At 56.5% G+C, this 17950-nt stretch overlaps 1 protein-coding gene across 1 annotated transcript; it reads right to left on the reverse strand.

Annotated features, from left to right (window-relative positions):
• Positions 1-748: 748 nt before the first annotated feature.
• Positions 749-5922, reverse strand: LOC142827930 (interferon-induced protein with tetratricopeptide repeats 5-like). The gene is made up of 2 exons (XM_075924552.2): positions 5757-5922; positions 749-3626 (listed from the first exon to the last, which is right to left on the reverse strand). The coding sequence occupies exons 1-2, from the start codon at positions 5780-5782 to the stop codon at positions 2228-2230; spliced, it is 1425 nt and encodes a 474-aa protein (XP_075780667.2). The 5' UTR covers positions 5783-5922; the 3' UTR covers positions 749-2227.
• Between the last annotated feature and the right edge of the window lie 12028 nt (positions 5923-17950).

The raw sequence follows: 17950 nt of genomic DNA on the forward strand, positions 1-17950 counted from the left end.
ATGCTGTCACCCGTGGCCCAGGTGTGCTTTATCAGTACTGTTCCTAGGCCGCTCAAGGCGCGGCTATAACCCCCACTGGCAGGGTGGGGTCCGGGCTCTCCCTCACTCCCGGACCCAGGCCCAGGGCCCTAACACCAGGAGCTCGGCTCCCAGTGGAAGCAGGTGGGGGCTTGCCCCTAAACTCGCCTGCTCATGAGCTCCGCGACCCTCCCTGGGCCTTACAAACCCCCCAGCGGCAAGCCCGACCCGCGCTCTACCCTGGTGTGGCCGTCCCGGGGTTCTCTTCACCTCGGTTCCCCGGGGCCTCCGTTACCTGCCCCGTCCTTTCTTCCGCGTCCTCCCATGTTCCCTCACTCAGCCAGCCCCTGCCCCTGCACCATCCCTCCCACCCAGACCTCACCCCATTGCTCCCTCCTGAACCCCAACTCACCCAGATCTGCACCCCCTACCTATCCCACACACTAGCAGCTCACTGAACCCCTCATTTTTGGCCCCACCCCGAAGCCTAAGGGGGGTCCACAAAATCCATTAACCCCAGAAACGTAAATGGGCCCATGTGAAGCCCTGACCCTCAGTCCTTCCTGCCCCTCCCCCTCCCCCTGTGGGGCTGGAGCGCCAGAGAAACGAGGTGTCCCCAGTTGGGGGGTTCTGGAGGTTTTCTGCTCCTCACTTGCATGGTCCCCAACTGAGTTTTCTGGGGTCCGTGGCCCCCGACCTGGAAGAGGTTCCCCACCGCTGGCAAAACGACAACATCGAAACCGTTATTGTTGGACGGAATGTTTCAGTTTATTTAAAATGACGCTTGACAAATTCGCACGAAAGCGTTAAAGCGTTTAATCGGTTTAATCACATGAACGTGTCCTTTCTAACTGGTTCACATGAACGGTTCCCCCCAGCGGCCGCACTCGCAAAATAGCTGGGTCAGAAGGACGTAATTAGTGGCGTGTTGCCATTAGCAACCGATTGGCTCTGCATTGAGCCAGGCGGGCCACGGGCCAAAAAGTTGGAGCCCCACGGCCCGACGGGAAGGAAGGAGGGGAGCGACAGAGCAAGGACAATGGACTTTTTAAAAGCCTGGTTTGTGCCCTAGTTGTGTGGGGCGGAGGAGGGAACGGGCAGCACCCGGGGCCCACGGCTGGGGCAGTGGATCTAAAGAGGATGCAAAGCTGCTTTGCTTTGTGTTGGTCTGTCGATGCCGATGCCCGAGGCCTGGCCTGGCGAGGGTTAGTAACCCCACAGAGCCGCTGGGAGGGACCCCACCCCAGGACAGCCCTGGGGCAGGCACCGGCTGGCTGCCCACGTTTGCAGCGGAACAGGATTGGGGCTGAAAGCAGGGCCCTAGTCTGGAGTCTTCCTACCAAAACAGGCCCCCAGCACCACCCCGGGGTGCACACCCCAGCCCCAGCCCAGCCCCCGCTCACGGGCACCCTGCTGGCCCAGGCTGTCTGCTGGTCCCATCACTGCAGGGCTGTGGGGCCCGGGAGAGCGGCTTCCCTAGCACCTGGTGGGCTCCCTGTACTCGAGGGCTCTGGGAACTGGGCACCCCCAGCAGGGCTTGTGACCCTGCCAGGTAAGAGGCCTTTACCCGCACCGCTGCACCCCCTTTCTCCCCACCTCCCCGGGAGCTTACAGCCCTTTAGGAAAAGACCCTCCATGCTCAGATACCCTGAGCTGCCACCCCATGGAGAGCAATGCTGGGTTCTCGCACGCCAGCGGAGAACAAAGGGAGCTGCTTGATTTCCACCGCGCTAACCTCTGAGACGCCAGCCGGGGGGCCTGCTCCGGGAGCGACGGGTAGAGGAAACTCCCCACCGAGGTCCCGCGGGGGTGTGAGAAAGCAGCAGAGCTTGTGGGGAGGTTTGCCAGAGGCTTAGAGACCCGGAGGGGGGCTCCGTCCCCTCTGAGTGGAAACAGCCATGCAGCTCCACAACGCTTCCGGCCCTCTCGGCCGTGGCTGAGCCACTGGTGGGCTGAGACCACGGTCTGTTGGGCTGAGCAGTCATGTCCCCTTGTGCTGCCCTGTTGATTTGCTGGGTCCCTCCGCCGCAGGCTCTCTGGGGCCAGGCTGGGTGGGATCCTGGGGCATGTCAGGGGCTGCCAATACAAATCACTAACGAGAATCACGAGAGGCAGCAGCAGGAAGGGCCCAGGGTCTGAACGAGGCAGGGACCCAGGATCCGGTGCAACACGCACGGCGTTGGTACAGGGATGGGGCACCAGGGCTGGTTCAGAAGCAGGTCTTGGTGCGCCCTGGAAAGGGAGCGGATCCCCCATTTTCCCCACTTCTCCACCCTCCTGCTCTGCTGGTGCAATCAGAGGACTTCCTCTCCCCCCATGGGCGTTCGTTTGCGTTAATGAAGTCACGAATGGCCTTCGCCTCAGTGGTCTGGGAGCTCTGCTGGAATTTTTCTGCAACCTCTTGCAACCTGCTTTTCAGCTGTGGTCTCTCCAGGTACTTGTCTGGGATGGCGAAACCAGCTTTGTACATCTCAGCTGCCTTGGGCAGGGACTCCCGCGTGTAGAGGAGAAAGTCCCCCCAGTGAAGGTAGACGGCCTGCTGGCACCTCTTGCTGAGGGTGGACACCTCGCTCATGAGGTTGAGGTAAATCTCTTCTTGGTAGCCAGGTGTCTTTTCTCCGAGCATTTCAGCTAGCGCCAGCTTTGCAAACACAAAGGCGGGATCTATCCGCACAGCCTTCTTGAAGGCCTCTGTAGCAGCTGCCAAGATTTCTTCTCTTCTCCCCATGTTGGCCACCGCCAGTTGTTGTTTGTAGCAGACACCAAGGTCATAGTACAGGAGATGGTACGTGGGGTCCAGCGATATTGCCCTCTGTAGAATAGGAATTCTTTTATCTGGGAACTCTGCTTGAAAGAACTTGGCTGCATATCTCAGGACTTCAGGGTCTCGGCTATTCTGCACGTCTTCTAAGAGGGCTTCAGCTTGGCCTCTATCTCCCTTCTTAATGAACCGGGCTAAATACACCTTCGCTTCATAGTTATGTGGCTGTTTCTGGATAATGTCTCCCAACTTCTCTTTGGCTTCCTTCCAAGACACAGGATCAGACAAGTGGGTCCACAATGCATAGGCTGCGATTACCGACCCAGCAAGATATTCCCCATTGGCTTCATCTTCTGCCAATGCCCTTTGGAAACACTCTGTGGCCTCTTGGCCGTGGCGGAAGCCGGCCGCCAGGAGAGACCAGCCTTTGTGTGCGTGGACCTCAGGGATCAGAGCTGCGTATGGCGAGCGGCTGTTCAGGGAGCGGCAGATCTGGCTCACCTGGTCCAGGTAACGCTCCACCACGTCGTAATGGGCCAGGTGATAGTAGATCCAGGCGTAGTTCCCGTAAATGACCAGGGCCTGGCGGGGGACGTTACCTGGGTGATCTCTATGCAGGAACTCTTCAGCTTCCCTAAGGCTTTGCAGAGCGTCCTCATATCGCCCTTGCAGGTGGCAGAGATAAGCCTTCATGGCCAGGAACACAGCCTGGTTCGGGTAGGGAGTGTGGGCAACTCTGAGAGCCACCGTATGGAGGATGTGAGCGGCGTCCACCTTGTCCCTGATTTCAAAGTCCCAGGTGAAGTGGCACTGGAGGGCCTGCAGCTTCTCCTTCAGCGGCAGGGAGCTGCAGAGAGAGGGGAAAAGAAAACTCGATCAGGGCTGCACGCTAACTTGGGGGGCAGTGGGTACTGAGCTCCTGCTGTGCAGCCAAACCCTTAGGCCTGGTCTCCACTACCAAATGTTGTCACCCAAACCTGCCTTTGGCAACAAAACAGGGGGAACGTTTTCACTGCGATTCGACTGCTGTCGAGGAAATGCCCAATTTTGACAACAAAAACTTCCACCCTACAAGAGACTTTTTTTTTCTCTCCCCCCCCCCCCCCGCCGCCGCCGTTTACTGTCAATGGAGAGCCAGTGTGGCCTCCGCTGTGGGTTTTGTGGAGAGAATTGGCTTCCGCCAGTATCCCACATTGTCTGCCCTGAGCCCTTTGCTCAGTGTTCTGTGACCTCTGCTGCCCTGCAGGCCTACGCCCCCTCCCCTTTCAAAGCTCCGTGAAGTTTCAGCCACGGCCAGTTACCACCTTTCCCCGCACTGTACCTGCCCCCGCTTGTCCTATCACCTGCCTCTTGCAATGGCCACACTGGTCACTGGCACTGCTCTCAATGTTCTAAATTCTTATTTTCCACCAGCCAGACTCCCTGGTACCATGAACCCCCCCAGACATATCCGGGGGCGGGGAGGCAACCACAACCATCTAACCTCATATATGTGGGGATGTCCAGAAAGTGACCTGCTCTGTTCTGGAGAAGCTCCCCTAGTTCCGTCGCATTGCGCCCCCAAACCCCAGCCCTCTGCGGGAGGGGACAGTGAATCCCCCAAGGGAGAGCTCAGTCCCTGCGGACAGGAGGGGCCGTAGGAGCGTGGGGCCGACAGAAGGTGCTATGGAAGTGCTCAGTGCCGGTGCCACCACCAAGAAGGCCATGTCCGAGGAGGCTGAGGGACGGACGGATGGACACAGACCCAGCGAGAGGGAGGTGCTACCCGGCAAGTCACAGCCAGGGGAGCTGGCCAAAGAACAATGCAAATAGGCGTCAGCTCCGATGGCCAAGCGCTCGCTTTCACCCAATGAGTCACCAGCCTGGAGAGTCACCAGGATGCAACGATACATGAGACTGGGCACACACACCTCCGCCCCCGAGATTGCAAACCGGATTGCAGGCTCGGAAGCTGTCGGAATTAAGGAGCTGGACGGGTAGTCGACTGCCCGAGAAGCAGGAGCTAGTACTCAATCTCCCCTCCTCCCCCACCGCTCTGCACTCTTCAGATGACTGAGAGCAGCCGGCGTGCAAGGACACTGGCTTAGTCTCTGGTCCCCTGCTGGGTCTCAGGACAACCTCTCCGCCCCACCTCCGGGGCTGCCGCTCTGCGTTCTGAAAGGGACGGAGCAGCCGGTCCCGCGAGCCCCCTCCCATCCCTTTCCCCTGCTGCTCTTCATTAGGGACAAGGGAACCTCCATGCAAAGCTGCTGGCTCAGTCCCGCTTGCCCACCAGTAGCATCCCAGCTGGCAACCAAGGGCAGTCCCCACTGCTCTGGGCAGAGGAGCATCCATTCCAGGCAGCCCCAGCTGGGCTGGCAGGGCGCGGGGGAGCCTGGAAGGGAGAGCGGCAGCTGTGCTAAGGCAGCAGGTAGAGGACCGGGCGAGTTGCCTGCCTCCCAACAATGCCTTTGGGTTCCAGACCAGCGACTGCCGCTGGGTTTTCCCATCTGTCTGGGGACAGGACAGGCTTTGAAAGCCAGGAAGGGCGGACGCCGGGGCTTTGTTTTCTAGGCGTTCTCGTGGCGGGGAGGGAGAGGTTCCCGAGTAACGCTCCTGCCACGTTCTATACGGCGAAGCCTCCAAAGGTTTGCCTTTCCCCGCGGCGCTCTGGCCTGCAGCATTCGCGGTGGGTGGGTCCGAACCGGCGTGCTCTCGCCGCCAGCTCCCCGTCCCTAATAACGCAGGAGACAGCGGGGACGGCGGCTTGTGCGGAGACCCGGGGGACCGGCTGCTCCGTCCCTTCCAGGATGCGGCGCGGCAGCCGAGCTGAGACTCCGCGCGAGCAGGAAGCCAGCGCTGTCCCTGCCCTTCCTTCAGGACTAGGGAAATGCCCTCGACTGCTCGATTAGCAAATTAATCGCCACCTAACGTCCCGAGTCGGAATTTAGTCCCTGCTCGCGCTGCACCCCCCTCCCCCGGCGCCCCGGTCCCCTACCTCATTGCGATCGGCCGTGTGCCCATCCCAGCCCGGTAGGGACGCTCCTCTCCCGGCTCTGCCTTTCCTCCCAAGGTGTCCAAGGGCCCGGCTCCGGGAGAGACTCGTCTCGCGTCTGGGCCAGATTGGACTGTGCCTGCCAGAGGGAGGCTGCCCTTTATGTGCTGGCTGGCCGGCCAGCCTGTGACCTCATTGCTTTGGCTGGTGGGATGAATTGCAACCGAAAGTGAGAGTGAGCCGGGGAAAGAGAAACTGAAACTTCACTTTCAGCTCCCCGGCTGATCTGCAGCTTAGACCCTGCCTGGATTATCAGCTGCAGCAAGATAGCCAGGTGCACTTTGACCCTGAGCAAGATAGCCAAGTACACTTACATCTGGGCGTGGGCGTGTGTGTCTATTTGGGTGTGTCCATGTGTAAGTGTGCATGTGTGTGTGTGTGTGTCCATATCCATGTCAATTTGTATGTGCGTGTCTGTGTGCGTGAATGTCCATGTGTGTGTGTCTGTGTGAGTGTTCATGTGTGTTCTCGTGGGTCTGTTTGTATGCATTCATGTGCGTGTCTGTGTGCGTGCATGTCCATGTGTGTGTGTCTGTGTGAGTGTTCATGTGTGTTCTCGTGGGTCTGTTTGTATGCATTCATGTGCGTGTCTGTGTGCGTGCATGTCCATGTGTGTGTGTCTATGTGCGTGCATGTCCATGTGTGTGTGTCTGTTTGAGTGTTCATGTGTGTTCTTGTGGGTCTGTTTGTATGCATTCATGTGTGAATCTGTGTGTGGCTATGTGTGTGTATGTCTGTGTGTTTGTGTATGTTCATGTTTGTGTGTGTTTCTATGTCCGTGGGGGGGTGGGAGTGAGTGTGCATGTGTGTTCTTGTGTGCATGTGCGTGTCTCTGTGTCTACATGTGTGTGTGTTCATGTCTATGCGTGAGTGTGCATGTGTGTTTATGTCTGTGAGGTGTTCATTTTTTTTAATTGTATCCTTTGGTATATATGGCTGTGACTATTTTCTTCCACTATTTGATCTGAGGAAGTGGGTCTGGCCCACGAAAGCCCATCACCTAATAAACCATCTTGTTAGTTTTTAAAGTGCTACATTGTCCTGCATTTTGTGTTCATTCATGCGTGTGTGTCTGTATGCACGTATGTCCATGTGTGCGTGTGCACTCACACTCACACGTTTGCACATGTAGAATCCCACCCTGGGCTTCCCAGCACATAAGGTTGCCAGGTGTCCTTTTTGTTTGCCCCCCCCCCCCCACACACACACCTTTTTTCCCCATCAACAGAATTTTTTCCCCGGTCTTTTTTTTGGAATGGGGGGAGGGACATTTGGGATTTTTCGTGAACCATCTGGCAACCCGACCAGCCCCCCGAGGGGTCACTCCCACCCCTTGCAGGCTGTGCACCCTCAGCCCCACAGCCCAGAGCAGGGACCAGTAGGACCGTGTCCCTACCCCCCGGGTGAGGCAGGGGCTCTCGGCTGCCTGCTGCTTCCTCGCCCTCTTTTGTGTCTTTCTCTTTCTATTTCCTCCCAGCCCCGCTCACTTTCATTTCTTGAGTTTCAGTCTCCTGAGTCATTGTGTGAAGAGCTGGCAGGGGCCCAAGACGAGGAGGGACAGCAGGAAACCGGTCACACACACACACCCCCTGTGGACACTCCCCCGCCCAAACACGCACGCGCACACACACACACACACACACACACACACACACACACACACACTGCAGCAGGAAACCAGTCACACACACACACCCCCTGCGGACACTCCCCCGCCCAAACACGCACGCACACACACACACACACACTGCAGCAGGAAACCCATCACCCACCCTCCTCCTGTGGACACTCCCCTGCCCACCCACACACACGCCGCCCCCCCCCCCCACACACACACACCGCAGCAGGAAACCCATCACCCACCCTCCTCCTGTGGACACTCCCCTGCCCACCCACACACACGCCGCCCCCCCCCCCACACACACACCGCAGCAGGAAACCCATCACCCACCCTCCTCCTGTGGACACTCCCCTGCCCACCCACCCACACACACGCCGCCCCCCCCCCCCCCCACACACACACTGCACCTGGCTCTGTGGGACCCTGGCCAGGGTTGGAGGACCTGGAGGGGCAGCGGCCGGACTCTGTCACCTCACGCCTGGCCTTTGTGCGGTTCCCTGCGGGGTTGAGGCCCTGGGATGCCAGGCTCGTGGGAGGGGCCCGGCTCCCCCCAGGCCTGTTATCCCGCCCCTGTTGCCAGCTCCCATCGGCCAGGTCGGCAGGAATGAGTCCTCCCCAATAACGAGGGACGGGCTGGGGGGGAAAGGCTTGTTCCGAACCAGCCCCTCCCCCCCCACACCCGGGCTTCCGGCCGACAAGCGGCAGGGCCCACGCGAGCGTTTTCGGCCACCGTGGACGTGCCAGTCACTCCAGAAACCTTTCCCAGCGGTTCCCCGGGGGGGGGGGTGCTCATGGAAGCCGTGCGCCCAGAGACGCACCCACTCCCTCCTTGCCCCGCATTGCACCAGGGTAGCACCCGCCCTAATGCGCACGCTCCATGGGAGCGCCAGGCAGGGCCAGGCTGGGGTTTCTGGGGAGCGAGCGGGGGCCGCAGGAAAGGACTTTGCCTGCCCTGAGGGAGGGGGGTGCACTCGCGGAGTGGCCTGCGGTTCAATGTATTTTTAGATCCGAGGGAAATCAGCACAGCCCGGAGAGAGACACGTAACCACTTCCCTATTTATTAAAAAGCATAAGCAATTCCAGCGAGGGTGGCCAGGAGTCTGGTTTGAACCAGACAGTCCGGGATTTGCGCTGTCTGCCCGGGAAACAAACGGAGAAAATACCAGACAGAGAACTGCCGGGTGTTTTCTAACTGAGTGAGTTGTATTATGATCATGAGTATCAGTGCGTAGTTGTGAACTGCCTGGCTGGTCGACAAACTCACCCAGTGTGTGTGCGCCTACCAGCCAGGCAGCACGCAACGACGCAGTAGAGAGCAGGGGGGCGGGGGCCTGGTGGGATGGAATCTCCGGGGCCGGACTCGCCCCTGTGCCGTTCCCTGTGTGACCCCCAGGGCTGGCGAGCGCGGAGGCCTTGCCCCTGGGCGGTGTTACGTGTCCCCAGATTTCTGGGGGGAGGAGGACCAAGCTGGTTCTCTTTGGCACTGCCAAGAGATCTCGAATGTGGCCCCCGGCGTGGCTGACTCCGCCCGGCCGAAGAGTGACCGGTCCGTCGTGGGCTCCAGGCCGTAGTGGGTCTCCGGGGATGAAACCTCAGACAGGGCAGAGTGATAGTTTGGGGGCCAGGCCCACAAGCAGGGCGGGTACCAACTGCTCTAAAGCTCCAATATAAGAGCGGCCGGACTGGCTCAGACCAACGGCCCATCCAGCCCAGTGTCCTGTCTGCCCACAGCGGCCAAGGCCAGGAACCCCAGAGGGAGTGAACAGAACAGGGGATCTCACATGATCCCTCCCCCAACGCCCATTCCCAGCTTCTAACAGAGACTAGGGACTCCAACCCTGCAGGACGGAGAATCCCAGCAGAAGAACAGGCGCCAGGAAACATAGACCCTGTTTCTAAACAAGCCATACTTGAAGGGACAGAAGTTCGACACTGTATAGATCCAAGCACGAGGGTTTATTCCGCACAGCGCTGGCGGGGAGCTGATTGGCTGCGGCACCTGCAAGCTGCTGACGGGGCCGACCAGGCGGTAGCAGATCGGTGCCAAGGGCTGATCCTCGCCCGGTGCTGAACACTCACTCTCGGGTCCCAGGGGTGCCCCCGTCTCGTACCCCCAGTCCCAGCCCCTCACCTGACAGCTGTTGCCTGACTGGTTCACCCGCCGAGCCGTCCCGCCCGGTCGGTCTCCATGGGGGGCCACGTCTCTGCTTCGATTCCCAACACGCCCGTTTTGGTTCGCTGGTTTCCTGTCCCGCATGGTCTCATCTGCCAGGCCGGGTCTGAACACCGCCCCGGGGTGGCATCAGGAAGCCCCTGGGATTCCATCATTCCACCTGTCTTATTTCTGAACCCTCCCCCGCTCACACCCATACGCACAACAGTTTGAGTGTGTCACAGTCGTGCCTGGCGTCACCCTCGCCCCGTGGTGCTGTGGCAGGTGGGTGTCATTAGGCCCGGTGCAGCCTGGGAGCTGGGGAAGCCACACAGGAGGCCGCTGGTGGCCACGCCGGGAAGGGAACCCAGGGGTCCTGGCCCAGGCCGTCGGTGTCAGGGACAGGACGTGGTTGGAGAAGGGATGCCAGTTCTGGGTAGCTGTGTGGGCGCCAGGCCACCAGGCCAGGAATCTTCCTGGTTGTTGGGGCACCATGGGGGGCAGGGGGCTTCCTGTGCTGGTCTCAGCCGGTGGGAGCAAAATCGACGTGTGTCTGTGATGGAGACGCTGGGGGTCGGGGGAGGGGACTCGGGGCCGTTTCCCTCTCGAGGGCTCAGCGCCAGCCTGGCCCCAAGGCAGCAGGACCGGGAGCTCCGGACACTCAGAGCAGGGGACAAGGGGCCGGTCACTGGAAGGGCCTGGCTCTGGCCTGGCCTCAGCGCTTGGGGGACTGGCTGTCTTGGAGGACACAGAACTAGCCCCATCCAGTGCCGGGGGAGGGGATCCCCAGGCGAGGGAGCGACCAGGACTGGCCTTAGCATAGGGCGCCACTAGGACCCAGGGTGCAGAACATTGTGTCTGCTGCGGGTGCAGACGTGCATCTGGGGGCGTCATCTGAGCTCCCCGCCTCAAGTGCCAAAATGCTGTGGGCCGGCCTGGGAGTGACCAGCACCGCGGGGCCGTGCGGAGGTCGAGGGGCAGAAGAACCTCTCCCCAAAGGGCGGCTCCCGCCTGTGACGTTCTGTGGGGCTGCAGCCGCTCCCATTCAGCAGTGGCCGCTGCCTGGCCCCGTTGGCTGTGGCCGTGGGGCTGTGCTACCGACAGGCACCGCTGTCTCCTCGCCGAGGAAGGATGGGTGCCTGGCAGCAGGGAGCTCGGCAGGGAGGGGAGGCGGCTGAACCAGAGTCCGCAGGGGGCTGGGGGTGGGGATGGGGAGAATTCCTGGAGGACCCAGTGGACTAGGGAAAGGCAAACGCAGAGCCTGCCTGATAACGGGGGGACAACGAAGATCTGGGACGTGCCCGACCAGCAGCCTGACTGCGAAACTGGGGGAGATTGAAGCAGTTTGGAAGCCCGAAGGGGATCACTGGGTTCTGAGCCCAACGAACATGGAGCTGAGGCAATTGTACCATGCCAAGCCCCCGCATTCCTGGCCTCAGCCTCTGGCCCCGTGGAGCTGGGGGAGCCGCACACGTGACGGGTCCTGGGTTCAGTCAAGTGTTTGACGCACTTCCCCGGAGTATTCTCCCCAGCCGAATGGGAGGCATCGAACCCTGCAATCCTGGGGCTAGAGGAGCCCTCGGGAGCCATCGAGTGCAGCCCCCGCCCAAGGCAGGACCAACCCGACTCAGTCGTCCCAGCCAGGGCTTGGTCAACTGGGACTTAAACACCTGTAGGGATGGAGATTCCAGTCCTCCCTAGGGAACCCAGCCCAGCGCTTCCCCACCCGCCTAGGGAAATCGTTTGTCCCAATCTCCAACCTAGACCTTCCCCTCTGCAACTTGAGCCCATTGCTCCTTGTTCTGCCCCCTACCCTCCACTGAGAACAGCCTCTCGCCAGCCTCTTTGGAACCCCCCTTCAGGGAGTTGAAGGCTGCTACCAAATCCCCCCTCACTCTTCGCTTCTGCAGACTAAACTCCCTCAGCCTCTCCTCGTAGGTCGTGTGCTCCAGCCCCGGAATCATTTTGGTCGCCCTCCGCTGGACCCTCTCCAATGTGTCCACGTCCTTTCTGTAGGCGGGGGCCCGGAAGAGGACATAATACTCCAGATGTGGCCTCGCCAGAGCCGACTAAAGGGGAAGAATCCCTTCTCTAGACCTGCCGGCAATGCTCCTCCTAACGCCCCAACGTGCCATTCGCCTTCTTGGCTACAAGGGCGCCCTGCTGACTCATCTCCAGCTCCTCATCCCCTGTATCCCCTGCTTTGTGGCCAGGGAAGGGACCCTGAAGCTGCAGGGCTGAGGGCCGGGACCAAGTGGCCGTAGCCCAGGGGTTAGCGCTGGAAACGCCACAGCTGGGGTGTGGTGGCTAGTGGGGCCCTGGCAGAGGCGCTGAAGGGAGGCTGTGGGTTTTCTGTCATGGGGAGGTTAAGGAACAGGTTGACAAACTCCTCTCACAGATACTGTGGCTTGGCCCTGGCTCCCTGGGGGCAGCTGGACTAGGGCCGTCTGGAGGCTCCTGCCAGCTCCCCAGGGCTAGGAGTCTCCGATAGCTGAGGGCCCACAGAAGGGAGGGAGCGGGAAGGCGGGGAGCTACCGACAGACGAGATGGGGGTGGGCGTGGGTGTGAACCCAAAATAAAAGGGGGGGACCCGTTCGGGACGTTATTGGCGCTTTCTGTTCCCTGCTGGGGATGGGACCCCCCAAGTCACCCCTAGGCAGCAGCAGGCCTGGGGGGAGGGTTTTAGCTCCCAGCCTGGCTCCCACACTCAGCCCCGTCGGGCTCAGAGATTCCCCCTGCTCTGAGAGCCGGGGCAGCAGGGCGCAGCCTCTCCCCTCGGGCAGGGGCTGAGCTGCTGGCCGGGTGTCACGTTACTGGATTTTAGGGAAGCAGTCAGATTACTGCTGCACCCATGGGGGGGGGGGGTTGCCCCAAAAGTGGTACAAAAGGGCCATGGGAGGTGTCAAACGAAAGCTTGCCTTCTACCGATTCTGTATCTGCTCTTCATACACCTGTATGTCTGTGTGTGGAGTTAGGAATATGTATTCTGTGTTAATACTGGAGGTTTCTCTGTATGGGATTGAGCAGTAGACGAAGAATGCTCAGCCTATGGACATGCTAATGAGCAAGTCTCCATGGACCAACAGCCTTCTATAGGCCAAGGACATACCTCAAGCATGGTGACTGATACCTAGGGGCTACCAGCAGGGAACACAGGGACAGGCCGCTGGCCAGGTGACCTGCTGCAGCCAAGAAGAGGCCAGGAAGGAGGGATAAAGATGCCATGTGGCAGCCTCCATTTTGTCTTCAGAAATTCTCCTGAATCTAGATGCAGCCTCGCAGGGAATCATGAGCCGGGAAGAACTGTGGACCCATCCGGACATAGGATGTGCACCGAGGACTTCTAAGCCAGCAGCTGTAACATCTCTGCTGCAAGCCTGCATTGAGAACTGGGAGATTCGGTGCATGTAATGTATGATACCTTAACAACCTTACTCTCAGGCTTTTCTTTCTCTTAGTAATAAACCTTTAGATGTTAGATTCTAAAGGATTGGCCCAGCGTGATTTGTGGGTAAGGTCCAGAGTGTAAATTGACCAGGGATCTGTGGCTGGTTTCTTGGAACCGGACAGAACTTGTTCCGGGTAGGTGAGATTGGGTTCTAAAACTCCTCACCTGTGGGCAGGCCTGGGGTCATTTGGGGCACGGATATTGCTGGAGTGTCAGAGGGGTTTTGCTCGTGAGGCTTCTGGCTGGCCGAGCAGGCAGCTGAAGCGCTCTGTAGGACTGGTTTGTGGCCTATTTGGGAAGGTCTCCAGTCTGGGGCTATAGAGAGCCCTGAATTTTAGCAATTAGCCCTGAGCAGACGCCCTCAGCGGTGCCCAGACCTGGTCCGGTCCGTCACACCGGGGTCTGAATCGATGGGTCGGGCGGGGCAGGGTGTCTGGGGACCCAGCTGTGGTGGCTGCTCCCCCACGGTGGCTGCTCCTCCACGAGGAGTAACGGTAGTTCGAACTAGGAAGCCTAGTTCGAACTACCTAGTTCGTGCCGCGTGTAGCGACGCGGCACAGGGTTCGAACGAGCGGGGATTTAAAAATGGCGGCTCCCCGCTTATGCAAATGAAGCCCGGGAAATTCAAATCCCGGGCTTCATTTGCAAGTGCGGTATGCCTACATTACCCCGCTAGTTCGAACTAGCGGGGTAGTGTAGACATACCCCTCTTTTCTAAACTGAAAACTCCCAGTCTTTTTAATCTCTCCTCATATGGCACCCATTCCAAAATCCCTAATAAGTTTTGTTGCTCTTTTCTGAACTTTTTCCAATGACAATTTTTTTTCGAGAGGAGGTGTCCACATCTGTACGCAGTATTCAAGATGTGGGCGTACCATGGAGTTATACAGAGGCAATGAGATATTTTCTGTCTTATTCTGTATCCCTTTTAAAAGTATTCTTAACATTGTGCTTGCTTTTTTGACGGCTGCTGCACATTGAGTGGATGTTTTCAGAGAACGCTCCACAGTGACTCCAAGATCTCTCTCCTGAGCGCTAACAGCTAATATAGAATCCACCATTTAGTACGTACCAGACTATTTGTTGTTTTTTAAGATTATCCTGTGAATCAATGTTTGCAGAGGGAAATGTTTAAGTGAGTCTTTGAAGACAAGAATGTTAATTGTACTCAATGAATGTGAAAGGAGTAGGGACATAATGAGGGGATGGGTCATTGACACAGACTTTCTGGGAACCTGGGTGCAAGCAAACAATACATAAGAACTGCCAGGCTGGGTCAGACCAACAGTCCATCCAGGCCAGTGTCCTGTCTGCCGGCAGTGGGCAATACCAGATGCCCCAGAGGGAGGGAACGCAACAGTTAATACTCACGTGATACTTCCCCTGTCACCAAGCTCCAGACACACAGAGGCTAGGGGCACCATTCCTATCCATTCAGGCTAATAGCCATTGATGAACCTAAACTTCATGAATCTATCTAGCTCTTTTCTGAATCCTATGATGAAATGCACGGACCAGTCAACCCCCAAACTAACCCACGCTGCGAGCAGTGGAAGAAGTAACAACCCCCCACATATGTCCGGAGATGGGGGAAGGACAGTGTGTGTTTGTGAGAATGCCAGAGACACACCCAGTGTGTGCTAGTGACAGAGATTTGTATTGCCAAGCTCCCTCTACCCCCTTCTTTCTGTGTGGACACAGGGTACAGGAGTGGGGGGTGGAGGGGCACCCTGACATCAGCCCCCCCCTTCTCCTTCCCATACCCTGCACAGCAAGCAGAAGGCTCCCGGGGGGCAGCTCCAAGGCAGAGAGCAGGAGCAACATGACTGTGGCGGGAGGGCAAGTAAAGTGCCAGCGCTTGAGAGCTTCCTGGCCAAACCAGTCAAGATCCTCTGTCAGAGACTTCAAGATTGACTGGTAGATCCCGATCGACTGGTTGGTGACCACTGGCCTCGCCTCTGTTTGGCAGAGGCTGGGAATGGGTGACAGGAGAGGGATCTCTTGATGGTTCCCTGTTCTGTTCACTCCCTCTAGGGCACCTGGCCTTGGCCATTGTCAGCAGACAGGACACGGGGCTGGCTGGGCCTTTGGGCTGACCCAGTCTGGCCGCTCTTATGTTCTTATGTAAACCGCTGAGAATGATCATTGTTACATTCCCCTTACACGGTAGGTGGGTTCCCGAAATCACATCCCTGACCCCGTCTCCTACCCCGTTTGCAAGGCAAAGCCACTGTGTTCGGCGTCTGAAACTGGACTTAGCGAGACAGTTTGCTCCCTTGTTCCTCTGGCACCATCGTGCACCCGCACCTCTTGGCTGTGCGCACGTGCAGGGCTGGGGCCAAAGGGGGCGAAGGCTCCATCGAGGTCTGTGCAGAGACAGAATCGGCCCACAGCTGGTCCTTTTCTGTAGGCCCATTCCAGAGCAGCATTTGTTGCTGTGGGAACTCCCTCCTCTGCCCTGGGCCTAGGCACTTATCCAGGAGTGCAAGCGGATACGGGACACTTCGCATGAGGGAGCAGGGTTACATAAAAGGCACGGGGCCGATGTTGTCTCTCTAGCTGTTATCACAGTACTATTTACCTACGAGGCAAACAGTGTATTCAAGGGAACCTGTACGTTGACAGAGGGTGTGACCAAGTTGTTTTGTTAGAGGCAATGAAGGAAGCTGTCAAGCAAGTTTAAGGAGAGAAACTTCTGTGGGGCCCGGGTCTCTTCCAGAACTCACGAGGCTGCCACACATGGTGTTTTGCTCCCCATGCAGCTTCGCTTGCTCGTGAACCAAACCCTCTTCCTTTTCTTTTCTCCTCTGATCAGTCCGTACCTCTAGAACCTATGGCAAGGAATCTCGGCCCTTCTGCTCGCTCTAAACTGCTGCTGGCATTGAGCGGGACCATCCCCTCCCATCTCAGGGAAAATGGCCTGCGAGGGGAAGGTGTATTTTGGTGCCCTTTCTTGTAGCAGGATGCAAGAAGATAAGAATGGCCGTACTGGGTCAGACCAAAGGTCCATCTAGGCCAGTAGCCTGTCTGCCGACAGTGGCCAGCACCAGATGGCCCGGAGGGGGTGGACCAAAGACAATGATCAAGCAATTTGTCTCGTGCCATCCATCTCCAGCCTCTGACAAACAAAACAGAAGCTAGGGATACCATTTCTATCCCCTGTTAATAGCCTTCTATGGACCTAACCTCCATGAAATTATCTAGCTTTTCTTTAAACTCTGTTATAGTTCTAGCCTTCACATCCTCCTCTGGCAAGGAGTTCCACAGATTGACTATGCGCTGTGTAAAGAAGAACTTCCTTTTATTAGTTTTAAACCTCCTACCCATTAATTTCATTTGGAATCCTCTAGTTCTTCTATTATGGGAACTAATACATAACTTTATTCACCCTCTCCACACCACTCATGATTTTATAGACCTCTATCATATCCCCCCTCAGTCTCCTCTTTTCTAAACTGAAAAGTCCCAGTCGCTTTAGCCTCTCTTCATAGGGGACCCATTCCAAACCCCTAATCGTTTTAGTTGCCCTTTTCTGAACCCTTTCCAAGGCCAAAATATCTTTTTTGAGGTGAGGAGACCACATCTGTACACAGTATTCCAGATGTGGGCGTACCATCGTTTTATACAGGGGCAGTAAGACATTCTGTGTCTTATTTTCTATCCCTTTCCTAATAATTCCTAGCATCCTATTTGTCTTTTTGACCGCCGCTGCACACTGTGTGGAAGTTTTCAGAGAACTATCTACGATAACTCCAAGATCTCTTTCCTGATTTGTCGTAGCCAAATTAGTCCCCATCATACTGTACGTATAGTTGGGGTTATTTTTTCCAATGTGCATTACTTTACACTTATCCACACTAAATTTCATTTGCTATTTTGTTGCCCAATCACTCAGTTTGGTGAGATCTTTTTGAAGTTCTTCACAGTCTGCTTCTGTTTTGACTATTTTAAACAGCTTAGTATCATTCGCAAACTTTACCACCTCACTGCTTACTCCTTTCTCCAGATCATTTATGAATAAGTTGAAAAGGATTGGTACCAGGACTGATCCTTGGGGGACACCACTTGTTACCACACTCCATTCTGAAAATTTACCATTTATTCCTACCCTTTGTTTCCTGTCTTTTAACCAGTTCTCAATCCATGAAAGGACCTTTCTTCTTATCCCATGATAATGTAATTTATACAAGAGCCTTTGGTGAGGGACCTTGTCAAAGGCTTTCTGAAAATCTAAGTATACTATATCTACTGGCTCCCCCTTGTCCGCATGTTTGTTAACCCCTTCAAAGAACTCTAATAGATTAGTAAGACATGATTTCCATTTACAGAAACCATGTTGACTTTTGTCCAACAAATTATGTTCTTCTATGTGCCTAACAATTTTATTCTTTACTATTGTTTCGACTAATTTGCCCAGTACTGAAGTTAGACTTATCGGTCTGTAATTATCAGGAACACCTCTAGATCCCTTTTTAAATATTGGTGTCACGTTAGCTATCTTCCAGTCATTAGGTACAGAAGCCAATTTAAAGGATAGGTTAAATAACCACAGATAATAGTTCTGCAATTTCTCATTTGAGTTCTTTTAGAACCCTTGGATGAATGACATCTGGTGCAGGTGATTTGTTACTCCTGCATTTTTCTATTTGTTCAAAACCTCCTCTAATGACACCTCAATCCAGGACAGTTCCTCAGATTCATCATCCACAAAGGACGGTGCAGATTTGGGAATCTCCCTAACATCCTCAGCCGTGAAGACAGAAGCAAAGAAATCATTTAGTTTCTCCGCAATGGCTTTATTGTCCTTGATTGCTCCTTTTTGTATCTCGATCGTCTAGGGGACCCACTGTTTTTTTAGCAGGCTTCCTGCTTCTAAGGTACTTAAAAAACATTTTGCTATTGCTTTTTGAGTTTTT

Source organism: Pelodiscus sinensis, chromosome 1 (assembly GCF_052426305.1).
Source record: "Pelodiscus sinensis isolate ZL-2025 chromosome 1, ASM5242630v1, whole genome shotgun sequence".
Lineage (NCBI taxonomy): Eukaryota > Metazoa > Chordata > Testudines > Trionychidae > Pelodiscus > Pelodiscus sinensis.

Bases quoted from the DNA above. Each gene is read 5' to 3' on its own strand.
- LOC142827930 (XM_075924552.2), bottom strand. From the start codon at position 5,782: ATGGGCACACGGCCGATCGCAATGAG. The intron at 3,627-5,756 runs GTAGGGGACCGG...CTCTCTCTGCAG, and splicing joins ACACGGCCGATCGCAATGAG to CTCCCTGCCGCTGAAGGAGA.